We start from the raw sequence: 19,022 nt of genomic DNA, 5'->3' as shown, positions 1-19,022 counted from the left end.
CCTTTTATTAAGTTGATCTTTCTCCACGCCCCAGTACGACTATAACACTGTACTCTGCTCCCTTTCCTCTACTTCTCTTTGTATGGTATGCTTTGCCTGTATAGCACGCAAGGAACAATACTTTTCATTGTTCGCTAATACGTGTGGCAATAATAAATCAAATCAAATTAACCCTCTGAATCTGAGGACACTTGCCCCTATTTTAGGAGACTTATAAGATAAATGCAGAAACAAAGGCTTGCCAATCAATCTGCTGGCCTGTGTCAATCCATCCACAACCTTCCAGCTTGGAAGCTGTTTCGGCCGCTGCACAGCATCTAGCAACTTACGTGAAGGATGCTCACCAAGTTAAATCACTGCCTTCAGGAAAGAAGCAGAGAATACTGGGGGGGTGGGGGGAGAGGGAGGAAGAGAAATAAGTGGAGCACTTTCCATCCACAGCTTCACCAGGTTGTGATGGATATTTAGACTGACAATGACTTTTGTGGGAGAAGGTAATTATCATGCCACGAAAGGCAACATAATATATGTTTTCAACACACTGCGTAACACTGTTTCAGTGAGATCAGTAACCCTCATCCTCCTTATCTAATTGCTGGAATTATTGTCATGCAGATTATATGCAGGTGGAACAAGAGGTGGCAATTTACATAATGTCCTTAATGACAAAGCTCGGGCTGGTATTATCTTAATCTTTACTGAATGCAATTTGCTATAAAGTCTGAAATTGCCGAGGGTTGCCCTAATATTTTCCTACCACAACATTTATTTGATATTCTGAATTTACTGAGGTTGTTGGCTCACTGAGGTGGATTTCAACACGTCCAAATTCCCGGAGAGCACACGTTCTGAGGAGCTATTTCCATGCCTGCCAGCCACTGTAGCAATTTTAATCACAAATTCCCAATTTAAGCACCAGCAGAGTGGGAGTGTAAGCTCCAGAGCAGCTGCTGGCAGGTAGAGATTGAGCAGACACTGAGAGATTGTTTCTCTGGCTGGGGAATATAGAACGCAGGCCACAGTCTCAGGATAAGGGGTCAATCGTTTAGGAATGAGATGAAGAGAAATGTTTTCACTGAGAGTTGTGAACCTTTGGATTTCTTTATCCCAGAGGGTCCTGGATGCTCCAAAATTGAATACATTTAAGGCTGAGATCAGCAGACTTTTGGCCACTAAGGGAATCAAGAGATATTGGCAATAGGTGGCAAGGCATAGCTAAGGTTGATGATTAGCCACAATCGTATTGAATGGTGGGCATGTTCGAGGGGGTGCCTGGTCTAGTCTGCTCCTATTTCTTATGTCCATCATATCTGGCAACTGTCCTGTCCACTCCCAAATTAGCCCATCCCCACTAGCCGTGGGGAGAAGATGGTGGGGGGGGGGGGGGGGGGGGGGGCTAGTGCGAGCTAAATTGCTCCTTTGGAGAGTCAGCACAGACACGATGGGCTGAATGGCTTCCTTCTGTGCTGGAACCATTCTGTGACATGGACACAGTCATTCTCAGTCCACATTGACATTCACCTCTTGGTTGTTGCATTCACAACAGACACTTAACAGTACTTTGTTTTCACAAACGTATTGGGCATTAGGAAGCAAATGTGCATGAATGGAGCTAAAGTGCAGTTCAGTTGTAATTTAGTTGAATGGGGAAATAGAAATGAGGGGCTGAATGGCCTCCTTTTGTTCCTATATCTTTATTTCTAATCTGTAGTCACCATATACAGAAATGGAAGGATTTCTACTTGGATGAATATGATAACACACACAGAACAAGCAAACTAGAAATAGGGAAAAATAATAATCAGAAGCACAAAGCCGATGGGCAGAATGGCCCATTTCTGTGCTGTAAATTGTATCTAACTGTGTAGGTTTGAAGTAGTCACATAGCACATGCTGATAGAAATTTAACTTTGATATTTTTTCCAACTCTAGCTGTTCATTTGGATTCATAGACAGGATGTATAACCTGTTTGATCTATGCAAAGGAAAAAAGAGATTTGGAATGTATAATAAAGGGTGACTGTAATACTCTCCTCCAGTTGAGTCACTGCTGAGATGAACGAACCATTTAGTACATCTGACTGAACTCAAAGAACCAGCAACAGCCCAGACTCAAACAGAAGCAAATTGCACTGCTTTGGCGTTGGAAAGATCACATAACATCTGGCCACCACACTCGCCTACACTTTAAGAACATAAGAACATAAGAAATAGGAGCAGGAGTAGGCCATCTAGCCCTTCAAGCCTGCCCCGCCATTCAGTAAGATCATGGCTGATCTGAAGTGGATCAGTTCCACTTTCCCGCCTGCTCCCCATAACCCTTAATTCCCTTATCTATCAGAAATCTATCAACCCGTGACTTAAACATATTCAACGAGGTAGCCTCCACCACTTCAATGGGCAGAGAATTCCAGAGATTCACCACCCTCTGAGAGAAGAAGTTCCTCCTCAACTCTGTTCTAAACTGCCTCCCCCCTCCTTATTTTGAGGCTGTGCCCTCTAGTTCTGGTTTCCTCTCTAAGTGGAAAGTATCTCTCTACCTCTACCCTATCTAGCCCTTTCATTATCTTGTAAGTCTCGAAAAGATCCCCCCTCAGCCTTCTAAACTCCAACGAGCACAGGCCCAGTCTATTTAATCTCTCCTCATAAGCTAACCCCATCATCTCCGGTATCAACCTGGCGAGCCTTCTCTGTACTCCCTCCAAGGCCAATATATCCTTTCACAAATAAGAGGACCAAAACTGCACACAGTACTCCAGTTGTGGCCTCACCAGTGCCCTGTACAGTTGCAGCAAGACCTCCCTGCTTTTATATTCTATCCCCCTCGCGATAAAGGCCGACATTCCATTCGCCTTCTTGATCACCTGCTGCATCTGCAGACTTTTTGAGATTCATGCACAAGGACCCCCAAGTCCCTCTGCACAGTAGTATGCTGAGTACTTTGCGACTAATGTTGTAATTAGGCCATGCATTTTGCTCTAACTGTAGCTTCTGTTTGTTTGGAAACTCCTGCACTCAGGTTCCTCAGCATGTTCCTAAGCTCCCCATCCCATTATTAGAAATCACGACTGATTGTTGACCATTCAACACATTTCTGCTGCAACTGCACAAGTGGTTTGAATCGAAAACGCTTCAAAAATAGTCAGTCAAAAATGTTGATGTACCTAATGAAACATTAAACGTCACAAGACGTGAGTGAAATCATCTCACCTTGGTCCCCAACAAACTATGGGGTCATTTTAAGTTTGGGAACTCTGTGAGTTGTGCACTTGTGGTTGCATTTTCCCATAGCAATCCCCACAAAATCACTGCAGAAGGAGGCCATTTGGCCCATTGTGTCTGTACCGGCTCTCCAAATGACCATCATGATTTAGTGCCATTCCTCTGCCTTTTCTCGGTATCCCTGCACATTGTTTCCATATCGTAAGTAACTAATGACCTCTTAAATAGCTCGAATTGAACCAGCCACCACTATATTCCCAGACAGTGTATTCCAGACCTAAACTCGCTATGAGAAAAAAGTTTTTATTTCCCATCACATTTGCTTCTTTTGCAAATCACTTTAAATTTGCGCCCTCGCTCTCTCTTGATCCTTTTACCAACAGGAACAGTTCATCCCTATCTACTCTGTCCAACCTGCTCATGATTTTGAACATCTCCAGTAAAATTTCCTCTTAGCCTTCTTCTCGCTAAGGAGAAAAGGCCCAGCCACTCCAATCTATCCACATAACTGAAATTTCTCTTCCTGGAGCTGTTCTTGTCAACCTTTTCTGCTCTTTCTCCCATGCATTTGCATCCTTCCTATGCTGCAGTGCCCATAAATGTACACAATATTACAGCTGAGGTCTAATTACTGTCTTGTATATGTTCACCACAATCTCTTTTCTCTTGTACTCTGCCCTCCATTAATAAAGCTTGGAATACCCATATGTTTTATTAACTACGCTCTCTAGTTGTCCTGCCACCTTCAATGATCTATGTACATGTACATCCAGATCCTTCTGTTCCTGCGCCCCTTTAAGAATTTACCCCCATTTTATATTGTCTCTCTATGATTTTCCTACCAAAATGCATCACCTCACGCTTCCCCGCACTGAACTTCATCTGCCATCTATCTGCCCACTCCACCAACTTTTTGTTTTGATTTGAATTGATTTATTATTGTCACATGTTAATATATTATGAAAAGTATTATTTCTTGCACGCTATACAGAGAAAGCATATGTTCATAGAGAAGGAAAGGAGATTCCAGAATGTAGTGTTACAGTCATAGCTAGGGAAGAGAGAAATGCGAGGTAGGCCCATTCAAAAGTCTGATGACAGCTGGGAAGAAGCTGTTCTTGACTCAGTTGGAACGTGACCTCAGATTTTTGTATCTTTTTACTGATGGAAGAAGACTGCATGGTGTCCTTGGTTATGCTGGCTGCTTTGCTGAGGCAGTGGGAAGTGTGGACATGGTCAATGTATGGAAGGCTGATTTGCGTAATGGATTGGGCTACATTCACAAGCTTTTATAGTTTTTTGTGGTCTTGGGCAAAGCAGGAACCATTCCAAACTGTGATACAACTAGAAAGAATGTTTTCCATAGTGCATCTCTAAATGCTGGTGAGAATCATAGCTGACATGCCAAATTTCCTTAGCCTCCGAAGAAAGTAGCTGGGCTTTCTTAACTATAGTGTCAGCATGGGGGCACATCGACTTGTCCTTTGAAGGTCTACACTGTTCTCTTTCCCGTTTACAACACTTTCAAGTTTCATGCAATCCGCCAGTTTTGAAATTGTCCCCTGCAGACCAAGATCTGGGAGAGTGGATGGGAGAACTTCCTTAAAGTAATAATTAAAAATTTCTGTTTAGAGAGAGAGAGACCTCAGCAGAACTTTCATTGGCAGGAGTGTGTGCAGTAACTATCCAGTGTGAAGACTCCTCATCTGCTACTACTGGGTTGTTGATGTCACAGTTAGAATTTTTTTTTATTCATTCGTAAGACATGAGCATTGCTGGCTGGCCAGCATTTATTGCCCATCCCAAGTTGCCCTTGGAAGGCAGTTGAGAGTCAACCACACTACTGTGGCTCTGGAGTCACATGTAGGCTAGACCAGGTAAGGACGGCAGATTTTCTTCCCTGAAGGACATTAGTGAATCACCTGGATTTTTACTACAATTGACAATGGTTTTATGGTCATCAGTAGATTCGTAATTCCAGATATTTACTGAATTTCAAATTCCACCATCTGCGGTGACAGGATTCAAACCCGGTTCTCCCAACATTAGCTGAGTTTCTGGATTAATAGTCTAGCGATAATACCACTAGGCCACCCTTCTGCATTGTAGAATTCCTACAATGAAGAAGGAGGCCATTTGGCCCATCGAATCTGCACTGACTCTCTGACAGAGCATCTTACCCAGGCCCTAGCCCTGTAACCCCAAGTATTTACCCCACTAATCCCCTTAACCTTCCCCTAACCTATACATCTAGGGACACATGAAGGGGCAATTTGGCATGGCCAATCCATCTAACATGACAGCTCAGAGACTATCTCTGTTGCTGTGCGGACACATGGATTTGGGCCTGTGTCTGTGGGAGTTTGCACATTCTCCCCGTGGTTGCGTGGGTTTCCTCCGGGTGCTCCGGTTTCCTCCCACATCCCAAAGATGTGCTTTTAGGCTGATTGATTGGGTACTAAATTGTCCCTATATTGGGCCTCCCTGATCCTCGCACATTAGGCGTAGACTAAAATCATGAATAGGTCACTGAGACAGTGGGACGGCGGCGCGGGCTCGTTGGGCCGAAGGGCCTGTTTCCCGTGCTGTGTTGTTCTTTGTTCTTTGTTCTAACCTGCGCTCTTGGTCTCATGTCTCCTTGATGTCAAGGGCAGCAATTCTCACCTCATCTCCAGAATTCAACTCCTTTTGTTCATGATTGTACTAATGAACTGTAATAAAGTTTGGAACTGAGTGACCCTGAGAACATTCACAGAACCCCTGGCTGCGTGTGTCAGTCCCATTCAGCTAGTTCTTTCCTCCAAACAACCCTCTGGCTCCATTTGTCTGGCCCTAATCTTAATTATAAATTGTAAAAGATATTCCCAGTTTTAGGATCAAATCACCTAATAGCTCACCTTTCTGTAACATTAATATTGATATAAATATTAAACATCCAATCATAATGCCACTTTTTGCCTCCAGATAGGAAAATGTAAAACAAGTTTCTATGTGTACCTGCTGAGGGAGAGTTCCTCCTGCGACTGCGCGTCGAGGTCCACTATAATAGATAGGGTATATTCTCCCGCGCTGTGCATTCTGGGTAGGGATATCTACCATTATCACTCAGGATCCGGGAACACATACATTAAAATCAGACTGGGACAATCGCGTTTGGGACAGGGAATATGAAAGTCAGGTAACAAATAATCAATAAATACATACTGAAATCCCTGGCCCCAACACCGCACAAAACCAATGTGTGCGTATGTATCGAGTAATAGAGCATGGAGTCACACATTTTTCATAGAATCATAGAATCCCTACAGTGCAGAAGGAGGCCATTCGGCCCATCGAGCCTGCACCGACAACAATCCCACCCAGGCCCTATCCCCGTAACCCCATATATTTACCCGCCTTTCCCCCCTGCACTAAGGGGAAATTTAGCCTGGCCAATCAACTTAACCCATAATATATATCCATACAATATACAGATATTTTATATATTGAGTACATATATAGTACGTATATAGGATGTATGCATATATATTGTGTGTATAAATATATATATAGAGAGAGAGAGAAATAATGCAAGCAATGTATGGTACAATAACCGGCTGTCCCGTTCCCACTTTGGCAAACCTGTTGTTGGAATAGACTTTTTTTTAGGTTGAAAAGCTGTTCCTCGATTGATAAGTCGAATTAATTCTCATTATGAGTTCATTAGTTTCGTTGCAGGCCAGTCCTTGAAGCAGGAGGAATTAACTCACACAGGCGCCTTAGATTTGACGAAGGTTCATCCCGTCTCGAAACGTTCGCTCTACTCTCTCCCCACAGATGCTGTCAGACCTAGTGCGATTTTCCAGCAATTTCCGTTTTTGTTGCTGGAAATATTGGGTCAGGAAACAGCTATTTCGGGAGCTCTAAAGTGAACATTTTGGTCAATTAACTTTTCGTTAGGAATTAGGTGTTGACTTGTTACTTTTCTTAAGATCTGGTTTCATGAAATATTAGCATTTTTAACCGAAATGTTAATAAATCTGCGAAGGTGGAGTTGGAGGAAGTGCTCAAGTGAGCTGCCGCCTCCAGTTGGACTTGTTTCTAAAAATTTGATCATGGGGGAATATTTAATCGCATGACATTTGCCAAAATGGCATTTGCCTCTTGTTTGCGAACGTATTCAGCTTGGCTGAGTGTAATGATTCCTCGAAGCTTCACGGGAGCGAGTTCAGTAACAACCTAACATTAGGGGCCGAACATCAGGCCAATTTCTCCTGAAAGATATTCGAGTGTGCAGCCGGTTTCAATGTACCCGGCAGTGTAACAGGTCAGACAAAAATGAGAAAACATTGGCTGAATGCCAGAGTGATAAGCTCCAAATAAAATATTTACCATTTTATTTTCTAGTGAAAGGAATAAATATTAATAAATCAAACTGAGATCATCCAGGATTATAACAAAATGCTGGCGGATGCTGGAATCTGAAACAAAAACAGAAAATGTTGGAAAATCTCAGCGGGTCTGACAGCAAATGTGGAGAGAGAAGGGCCACCTTGACTCCAAACGTTGTCTCTATTCCCTCTCCACTCATGCTATCAGACCTGCTGAGCTTTTCCAGCATTTTCTGGGGATTTTTTTGAGAACATTCAAGAACAGGCAGATATAAGCATTATAATATTTAAGTCAAAATTCTGTGCGGTGTTTACGTTACAAGGAAAAACCCAAAGCAAATTCTACCTAGTTGACAAAATTGTCATGGGTGTAAATAACTTCCAAATGAAGGAGTTGTACTTTTTTTATTTACTTTTGGCAATAGATGGCCAGCTGTAAAAACAATAAATAAAACAAAGCCCAAACCAAAGCGGATTCGCTTCACTGACTCTCACGATTGAAGCACAGGTTCAGGGAGGTGAGATTCGGGCCTTAAGACTCCAAACAGAAAGTGCATAAACATAGCTACAGGGAGATTCAAAACATTAACTCTTGCACCCACCCCCCACCCCCGCGCCCGGTCCGGTTTCTGCTTCCCCATCCCCAGTTTATGTTTATCCTCCCTCCTGTGTTTGCATGACTTCATCAATCTCCTAACCCTCTGTCTGGGCTTCTCTCTCTCTGTCTCCTCCCATTTCTGTCTCCCACTCTCTCATCCATCTCCTCAGCATACCCCCCGCCACTCAACCCCTCGCTCCACAAAAATCAGCAGAAAATGCCTAAAAATTTCGGCAAGGTTGACAGCATCCGCGGAGAGAGAACGGAGCTGACGTTTCAAGTCTAGGTGACCCTCGAGGCAATAGTTCTCCAGTTTCCTTACAGCTCACCCCACCCCCACACGTGTTGTGCTCCTCTCTCCCTCTCCCAGTGTGTGTTGCTTTTTTCGTAATTCGCGGACCGTCTACTCCATTCTCCTTGGTGCTGAATAGCAGGGGACCAGCAAGGGCCCTGACCAAGAAACTGATCTCAGGCTCTCACTGCCAGGGTTGTCAGTGTGTGTGTTTGCGGACCATGCATTCCAGTTGCATTGCTCCCGAGACATCAGCTCTCGATACATCAATCGCCCGTTCCAATAGACTGCCATCGACATTCGGTTTGGGAATCCAATCGCAAGCCTCCAATTTCCCTTTACATCCAAAAAAAATAACCATCCCAACTAAAACATCCGGGAGTAACTGCAACCCTCATATGACGGTCCCTGGTTTTTGGGTTTTGCCAGCTGGCCCGCTCGCTGGTCAAACTGACCTGTGACCAGGCACTGTTACAGTGGCTGTTGCATTCAGCAAGACAAGAGATCTCTCTGAGGTTCCGCCGCACGTCTCCTGTTCCCCACTCCACATGCCCCCCTCCCCCCCACTGTAAATATCGTTGTCTGTGTGTGAACAGCTTATTGGAACAGAACTTCACCTGCACAGACCAATGTTCCAGGCATTTGTACATCTTTCTCACCACCGTCATTATGCCAGGATTAAAAAGCATAATGAACTCATCACACAAACCAGCCTCCCATCCATTGACTCTGTCTACACTTCCCGCTACCGCAACAAAGCAGCCAGTATAGTTAAGGGCCCCACGCACCCTGGACACTCTCTCTTCCACCTCCTCCCTTCGGGAAAAAAGATACAGAAGTCTGAGGTCACGTACCAACTGACTCAAGAACAGCTTCTTCCCTGCTGCTGTCAGACTTTTGAATGGACTTACCTTGCATTAAGTTGATCTTTCTCTACACCCTAGCTATGACTGTAACACTACATTCTGCACTCTCTCCTTTCCTTCTCTATGAACTGTATGTTTTCTGTGTAGCTCACAAAAAGCAATACTTTTCACTGTATGTTAATACATGTGACAATAATAAATCAGATCAGAAAAACATTCATTGAAATATTATAAAAGAAAAAAACATTATGGCTGAGAGAGTGAAGTGAATGAATTCTGGTATCCTGCTTCATGCTATTTGGTAATAGAGCTGCACAAATATCACACACACTATTTATTTGCATCAATGCATCATATGTCTAAGGTGCATATATGCTGTATAAAATAGAGCAGTTTATCTCCATATGTGGGATTGAAATTGCTGAATGATTACTGTGCGGCAAACCTTTGAAGTCTGGCCAGTTATCTTTTAACTAGCAAGATCAGAGAAACAGAATGTCAACTGTCATACTTTAACAGAACCAGTGATGCCTTGACATGTCTTAGCCTTCTTCTGCAACTTAACACTAGTTTTAATTTACACCTTCGACAGTTGGCGCTAAGAAGAAAGGAAGGATTAAAGTCAAAGTGGCAACTCCGAATCCAAATGAGTAATGTATTGGATGTTTATCGTATCACGGCGTTTAGATCTAACTGAAAGACATTCTGATTTGAGTTTGTCACAAGACAATTCTTTTGCACATTTTGTATTGCTCCAGGGTTAGCTTTGCAGCAACTGGAAATATCCAATAAAACTCGAGTGCAACTTGCGAAGGTTTGGATGTCAACCTTATAATTTGTGCTTACTTCCTCAGGATTCTGCAATGGAAAGTGTACGGTGCAATGTGAACTTTAAAGTTCATATGTGGTTCTTTTTTTTTAAGTTGGCCATCAGCAGTGTTAGCTTTTCAGTAAAAGAAGGACGATGTTCACTCTATGCACTTCAAAATCTGGAATCTGGAAATTTCTCTTGCCAACATTAGGGTGTAAATACTTTATGGCTGAGATTTTCTGGTTGCAATGACAGCAAAACTGATAGCAGCTTCTGGAGTCTGCATATGTGCCGCTGAACAGGGAAATACAGAAGCTGCTGTCAGTAATTCTGCATTCTCCTTAGGGATGCTATTGAGGTCCCCTCACCCCATTCTCCAGACATCAAATAATTAGAAATCACTGAGCTGATGAAAATGTTCACTCTGCACTCTTACTCTCAAAACAAGAATCTTGGAAAATACATAGTATTGAATGAGGTGCAACTGGGTTATTAATGGCATACCTTAATAATTACTATTAAACAGACTCGTTGTTACATAAAATGTCATTTAAGTTTGTCGAATGCCAAATTTCTCCACTATAGTAATAAAGTCTATATTTTTGGAAAGAAGGAAATTTCATAATAACTTAATGATGGTGTTAATGTAAGCCTACTTGTGACATTAATAAACTTTAAACTTTAAAAACTTTAAACTTCACATTCCATATTTTTGATATAATATGTTTTTAAAACTTACTGATACTTTTGCTAACCCATGTCTGTGTATGTGTCCCTACCAATTATGTCACTATCTGTTAAATCCCTTCTAGTTAAATCCCTCAGCCTTCACAATTTCTGTAACCCACTACAGCCCTACCTACTATCATCTCCAGGCCTCCAAATCTGCACCTCGCTCTGGTGGCTTTGATTAAGGCTCTTATCAACCCATTCTTTTTGACCTACCTAGCCTTCAGCCATCTAGGGTCTAAACACTACAGTTTCCTCCTTAAACCCATGTATTTTGCTGCCTCCCTCTCTTGCTCTATCTAGACAAGGACATGGCACTGGTTAAGTCACAATGGATGTTTAACTTACCAAGGTCACTCTTCCTTATCTACTGTCTTTTTTTATTAACACTCAGATTGCTGCCACCCTCAGATTGCCAGGCTGATATCCATACTTCATCCAGAAATCTATTCCACCTCTATATCTTCCATGTCACTGGCCTCAATTCCATCAACCATCCCAGCAAATATCTCAGACTGAGTCAAGGGATTGTGAGCCATAGCATGCTATTCAACTTCAAGCTCTGCTTCCTTGCCCAGTTCCTCTCCTGTTTTAGGCTTTAATTTTCTCAGTAGCCTCTCCATCTCATCAATCCACACATTTTCATCCAAGCATTTGCAGCACATGCCATATTGATATGGAGCTGCATACTTATCACCCTGTCCTCTTTAAGCTCCATTAATTTCTTATGGCCAGTTGTGACTTCCAAATTCTAATTCTTATATGTCTCATGCCACATTTGATTTATGATCACCTCTTCTACATGAATATACTCTGTTCCTCTGAGAATGCACTTCTCCTCATCCCTCACACACCTTCTGCTCCCCCACTGGAAGCCACAATGCTCCTGTCTTGTGCAACTCTCTGTCTCTCTTCAGTTTGCTGTGCTTCCATATGTCTTTCCTCCCCCCCACCTCCACAAACTTTATCAAAAGCCTCCTCAGCAACAATTCTGTCCGTCTCTCTTCCCTATTTCCTCCCTTTTCTCAAGTTCATGACAGAGTCATAGAGAAATAGAGGGTTACAGCATGGAAACAGGCCCTTTAGCCCATCTTGTCCATGCTGACCTTTTCTTTTAAAACCCCTAAGCTAGTCCCAATTGCCTGCATTTGGCCCATATCCTTCTATACCCCTCATACCATGTAACTATCTAAATGCTTTTTAAAAGACAAAATTGTACCTGCCTCTACTATTACCTCTGGCAGCTTGTTCCAGACATCACCACTCTCTGTGTGAAAAAATTGCCTCTCTGAACATTTTTGTATCTCTCCGCTCTCATCTTAAACCTATGCCCTCTAGTTTTAGACTTCCCTATCTTTTGGAAAAGATATTGACTATCTACCTTTTCTATTCCCCTCATTATTTTATAGACCTTTATAAGATCATCCCCCAGCCTCCCACACTCCAGAGTAAAATGTCCCAGTCTATTCAGCCTCTCTTTAAAACTCAATCCATCAAGTCCCAGTAGCATCCTGGCAAATCTTTTCTTCACTGTTTCTGGTTTAATAATATCCTTTCTATAATATGGTAACCAGAATTGCACACAGTATTCCAAGTGTGGCCTTACCAATATCTTGTACAACTTCAACAAGATGTTCCAACTCCTATATACAATGTTCTAACCAATGAAACCAAGGACACCGAATACCTTCTTCACCACTTTGTCCACCTATGACTCCATTTTCAAGGAGCTATGAACATGTACCCCTCGATCTCTTTGTTCTGTAATGCTCCCCAATGCCCTACAATTAACTGAGTAAGCCCTGCCCTGGTTCAATCCACCAAAATGCATTATCTCGTATTTGTCTAAATTAAACTGCATCTGCCATTCATCAGTCCATTGGCCCAATTGATCAAGATCCCGTTGCAATTGGGGATAACTTTCTTTACTGTCCACTGCCACCAATCTTGGTGTCATCTGCAAACTTACTAACCATGCCTCCTATACTCTCAATATAAATGACAAATAACAGTGGACTCAGCACTGATTCCTGAGACACACTGCTTGTCACAGGCCTCCAGTTTGAAGAACAACTCTCTACAACCATCCTCTGGCTTTGGTCAAGAAACCAATTTTGTATCCATGTAGATACGTCACCCTGGATCCCATGATATTCTTTTCCTCCTCCTCGTAAAAAGTCCAAGTTGTTTTCCTGCATCTTAGGAATTACATTAATAAGGTGATTTCAAGGTCAGTGGGAGGAAGTAGGAGCATAAACAGTAGGGACCATTTGTGCCAAATGGTTCGTTCTAAGCAGTGGAATCAATGAGCAGTGCTAGATGAATAGCAATCATTGCTGTTTTACTAAAAAGGAAATAAAAAGCCAAATAATACTGCCATGTAACCCAAGAACTCTGACACCATACTGTCAGTCATGGAGTAGAACTTTGGGGCACAAGTTGATGAACACAGTGCTGCATGGATGAGAAGCTAGTAACCTATGAGCCAACTATGTGCAAGGTACATCAAGGTACTGCAACAAGGCCACATTATATGCCTATTGCCCTCACAACATGAAGAATTGGGATGGCACAATTACACAGTGGTTATCATTCGGGTTCGATTCTCGACTTGGGTCACTGTATGGAATTTGTATGTGCTCCCCTTGTCTGCATGAGTTTCGTCTGGTTGCTCAGTTTCCTCCCACAGTCCAAAAGATGGGCTGGTTAGGTGTAGTGGCCATGTTAAATTCTTCCTCAGTGTACCTGGATTGGTGCCAGAGTGTGACGACTAGGGGACTTTTCCAGTAACTTCATTGCAGTATTAATGTAAACCTACTTGTGACATGAATCAAACATACCTTTAAATAAGAAGTTGAAATGGTGTCAGTTGTATTTCTTAACCTAAGGCGTTTTGGTTTCAACTGTGAGATTAGTACAGGTCTCCCAAACTTGTTTAGCTTAGTAACACCTCCATGCTGACTCATAATCAAGTCCTTATCCCTCACTACTAAAAAACAAACTTAAATCTACTGGACAACCAAACTTAGCAGCAATCTAATTTTGTAGTTTTGTTTATATTCTCCTATTTCAGTCACATCCTTGTTGAGGTTCAGTACCAAATACAACAGATGCAGTGTCCATCCTGCATGCAAAAGCAAAGTACTGCAGATGATGGAAATAAAACTGAAAGTGTTGGAAATACTCAGCTGGTTGGGCAGACTCTGCACAGACAGAAACAGAATTAATGTTTCAGGTGGATGACCTTTGGTGCTGATGAAAGGTCATTGACCTAAAACATCTCTGTTTCTCTCTCTACAGATGATACCTGACAAGCTGGGCATTTCCAATGTCTCCTGTTTTTATTTTAAGTATCCTTCATGTGTGGCATGAAAAGTGATTGCTGCCAGATTATTTGAGAGGGAATATCAGAGTCAAGTTCAATCTCTACACATGAATGCTTTCAGTAGGGATGGCTAAATATGACCAAAGGAGTAGGAAATTTCCCTTTCCTTAGTCTAAAAATGCTCTTTAAGTCCTGCAGAAATCATCAATAACTCCAGAATTGAATCAGAAATCATTCCCCCATTCCATCCTGCTGAACTATTCACTGGTTGAGTCAAGAGAGTCTCAATATCCTTTATAAAGAGTATTAAAAGAGGCAATAACTTTAAATTTTCTGCTGTGAATATCTATTTTTTCATATCACCCTGCCATCTCCCCACACAATCCCATCACATTGCGCACACACACATACACACACACACAAACACACACCCACACATACGCACACACTAACACACACACACACACACAAATAACTGCACATTTTTATGTTGAATTAAGCTTTAAGTATTGCTCTCCCTATAACGTTGTATATTCAAGACTCAATTTAACTGTTTCCTACATGTTGTTCCACAGGCTTTAAAATCTTCTTTATCTTTATCTTTGCTGTATGTTAAATGCCATCAATAAAAAAATGCTAAAAAAGCTGATAATACTAAGAGCTGATTAAAAAAGCTAAAAATTAATGCACACATGGAATATGATCTTGGATGAATTGATGAAAGTATAGTTTGATGATACCATATTGTTTAAATGACTGGGCTTCTTTTAGTATCTATTCAGACTTCAGAAGCAGTCCCAGAGTGCATGGTGACACAATGGTTAGCACTGCTGCCTCACAGTGCCAGAGACACAGATTTAATTCTGGCCTCAGGTCACTGTCAGTATGGAGTTTGCACATTTTTCCCATGAATGCATGGGTTTCCTCCAGATGCAGTTTCCTCCCACAGTCCAAAGATGTGTGGGTTAGGTTGATTGGCCATGCTAAATTGGCCCTAATATCAGGGGGATTACCAGGGTAAATATGTGGGTTACAAGAAAAGGGCCTGGGTTGGATTGTGGTCGGTGCAGACTTGAGGGACTGAATGGTCTCCTTCTGCCCTGTAGGGATTCAATGAAACATGCTTTTGCAGCACTTCCACCCATTAAATTTGAATGCAATTGGAATAGGTAGGAATAAAATACTGCCACAAAGCTGATAAAATTGGAGTTTTGCCCAGAATAAAGATTGCCAACTGGAGGAGATCTCACATTGTCTGGCTTTAGTAGATTCAGAGGTCTTTAATCAGAATCTGACTCTCAAGTTTGAGTCACATATTTCCATCAATGTGCAACTCAAAAGGGATTTACACAGACGCAAGCGTAACAGTATAGCTGCAGTCTGTAAGTAACCAACTAACTATTGTAATACATTAAAAAGGAAAGAACCTTCAGGTAAAACAATGGAGCAAACCCATGGCTAATCAGCTACAGTTGCCTGCAGTTAGTGTTCGTTTTTGTCACATCTACTGGATTAAAAAAATTCAGGAATTTTGATGTGCAACATTTTCCTCGGTGTATTTTCAGCAGATGGTTTGAAAAAAAAGGGACAATTTAAGTTACGGTGTCAATTGCTAATTTAGCTTTATGTATCTCTCCTTCCGTTCTCACCCACCTCCCGCCGCCCCCGGCCCCCAACCCCTTATTCTCTTCCACACCGCCAGCCCCCATTCCCACCCTCTAGCCTTTCCTCCACCTCGTACAGACACAGGTAGAATGTATTTGCTACACCTCAACGCATACACACTTAAGTCTGTCTGTATTTAGGGTACCTTTAATCTTAGTGGTTTCACAAGTGAAACCTGAAAATAGGACTCTCTCACTGACCCACTTTATTGAATGCGGATCGCTGAAGATTGTACAAGTCGAGTTGAAAAAAAAAATTTCAGTATAGGCCATTGTGAAGTATGAAAACGTTAACTCTTCACAACGACGTTTGTTTAGTACAACGGCATGTGGAGAGGTGGCCAGCACATCATTGCCTGGCATCTGGCTCGGAGCTCACAACACGGCTATGCTTTGCTAAGTAGCTTCCTGGTCCCTGCAGCAACTCCTCGCCAAAGCATCAACTCTGAGAACAAGGAGCTGTCCGGTGCTATTCCCGTAGCCTGAACTGGTTTCAGCACCACGGACAGAGTCACATTGCACAACGCACAGACAGAACAGCGCAAACGGCAGTTCAAGTAGATGGCGGGATTCGCCCAATATAAAAACTTAGGCACTCTGGACTTTGCACATGTGGCATCATGGTATAAACATGAGAACAAACTCGATCATAAAGTATTTTACACACACGTCGAATACCGCCGGTGCATTAACACGAAAACTACACCAGCGCGTCTCTTTAAATGGCATTATTATACACAATATCATCACCACTCTGCAGAAAGGTTGATATATTTCCAGGGACGTTACCTCAACATGTCCTTTCTGACATTTGGCTTCATATTGGCTGCATACCCTCCACCGATTTGTCTGCAATCCCCTTCTGTGAGCCTCCTTTCCCCAGTAATAAACCGAGAGGGTGTACTTACGGGAATGTGCAGTTGTCAGGAAGATCCATAGGCTGATGATGGAGAGGGAAAAAGCGAAGAAGAAGCGTTTTCTGCTAGTGTGTTGGTCCATGTTTTGAAGCAATTGAATCTGGAGACTGGGCGAGCTCAGTGATCTCTTCCTCCACTCCTGACCATGTCAGCGCACATTCCGATTTGCCTGGCTCTGTCTCCCTCTCCCTTCCTCTTTAAAAGCAGCTGCTCCTTCCACTGTCCTGCCACACAACACGTTTCCCTGCGCCAGCTGTTTGGTCCCGGGGAATCCGGACGTAAGTGCGGAGGAGCCACGCGGTTCAATATCACTTACAGGGAATGCCAGAGAGACACCGCAACTCGGCGTCGAAGAGCTGCAGCGTAAACTATTCTCCAGCACTGAGCTCCACTCCAGTACTGAACTACATTCACTCCAGTACTGGGCTACACATACTCCAATACTGAGCTCCACACACACCAGCGCTGAGCCACATACACTCCAGTGCTGAGCCACACACACCGGCACTGAGCTACACACTCCAGTACTGAACTACACACACTCCGGTACTGAGTACACTCACTCCGGTACTGAGCTACACACACTCCAGTGCTGAGCCACACACACACCGGCACTGAACTACACACACTCCTGTGCTGAGCTACACACACTCCAGTACTGAGCTACACACACTCCAGTACTGAGCTACACACACTAAAGTGCTGAGCCACACACACACCAGTACTGAGCTACACACACTCCTGTACTGAGCCACACACACACCAGTGCTGAGCTACACACACTCCAGTACTGAGCTACACACACTCCAGTACTGAGCTACACACACTCCAGTACTGAGCTACACACATTCTAACACTGAACTACACACACTCCAGTACTGAGCTACACGCACTCCAGTACTGAGTGCACACACTCCAGTACTGAGCTACACACACTCCAGTACTGAGTGCACACACTCCAGTACTGAGCTACACACACTCCAGTACTGAGCTACACACACTCCAGTACTGAGCTACACACATTCTAACACTGAACTACACACACTCCAGTACTGAGCTACACGCACTCCAGTACTGAGTGCACACACTCCAGTACTGAGCTACACACACTCCAGTACTGAGTGCACACACTCCAGTACTGAACTACACACACTCCTGTACTGAGCTACATACACTCCAGTGCTGAGATACACACACTCCAGTACTGAGCTACACACACTCCAGTACTGAGTGCACACACTCCAGTACTGAGCTACACACACTCCAGTACTGAACTACACACATTCTAACACTGAACTACACACACTCCAGTACTGAGCTACACACACTCCAGTACTGAGCCACACACACTCCAGTACTGAGTGCACACACTCCAGTACTGAGCTACACACACTCCAGTACTGAACTACACACATTCTAACACTGAACTACACACACTCCAGTACTGAGCTACACACACGCCAGTACTGAGCTACACACACTCCAGTACTGAGCTACACACATTCTAACACTGAACTACACACACTCCAGTACTGAGCTACACGCACTCCAGTACTGAGCTCCACACACACCAGCGCTGAGCTACACACACTCCAGTGCTGAACCACACACACACCGGCACTGAGCTACACACTCCAGTACTGAACTACACTCACTCCAGTACTGAGCTACACACACTCCAGTACTGAACTACACACACTCCTATACTGAGCTACACACACTCCAGTACTGAGCTACACACACTCCAGTACTGAGCTACACACACTCCAGTGCTGAGCCACACACACACCAGTACTGAGCTACACACACTCCAGTACTGAACTACACACACTCCAGTACTGAGCTACACACACTCCAGTACTGAGCTACACACACTCCGGTACTGAACTACACACATTCTAACACCGAGCTACACACACTCCAGTACTGAGCTACACGCACTCCAGTACTGAACTACACACACTCCTGTACTGAGCTACATACACTCCAGTGCTGAGCTACACACACTCCAGTACTGAGCTACACACACTTCAGTACTGAACTACATTCACTCCAGTACTGGGCTACACACACTCCAGTGCTGAGCTACACACACTCCAGTACTGGGCTACACATACTCCAATACTAAGCTCCACACACACCAGCGCTGAGCTACACACACTCCAGTGCTGAACCACACACACACCGGCACTGAGCTACACACTCCAGTACTGAACTACACTCACTCC

At 43.4% G+C, this 19,022-nt stretch overlaps 1 protein-coding gene across 1 annotated transcript in view; it reads right to left on the bottom strand.

Annotated features, from left to right (window-relative positions):
* The window catches only part of LOC145350299 (contactin-associated protein-like 5), a 644,548-nt gene extending 627,544 nt beyond the window's left edge, over positions 1 to 17,004 (bottom strand). The window contains exon 1 of the mRNA XM_080199493.1: positions 16,786 to 17,004. Coding sequence (XP_080055619.1) covers positions 16,786 to 16,876 — 91 coding nt within the window. The 5' untranslated portion in view covers positions 16,877 to 17,004. The remainder of the gene's footprint in view (positions 1 to 16,785) is intronic.
* Positions 17,005 to 19,022: the final 2,018 nt, after the last annotated feature.

This window comes from Carcharhinus amblyrhynchos, chromosome 11 (assembly GCF_965287045.1).
Source record: "Carcharhinus amblyrhynchos chromosome 11, sCarAmb.v2.hapA, whole genome shotgun sequence".
NCBI classification, from domain to species: Eukaryota; Metazoa; Chordata; class Chondrichthyes; order Carcharhiniformes; family Carcharhinidae; genus Carcharhinus; species Carcharhinus amblyrhynchos.
This window is presented reverse-complemented; position numbering and strand designations above follow the sequence as displayed.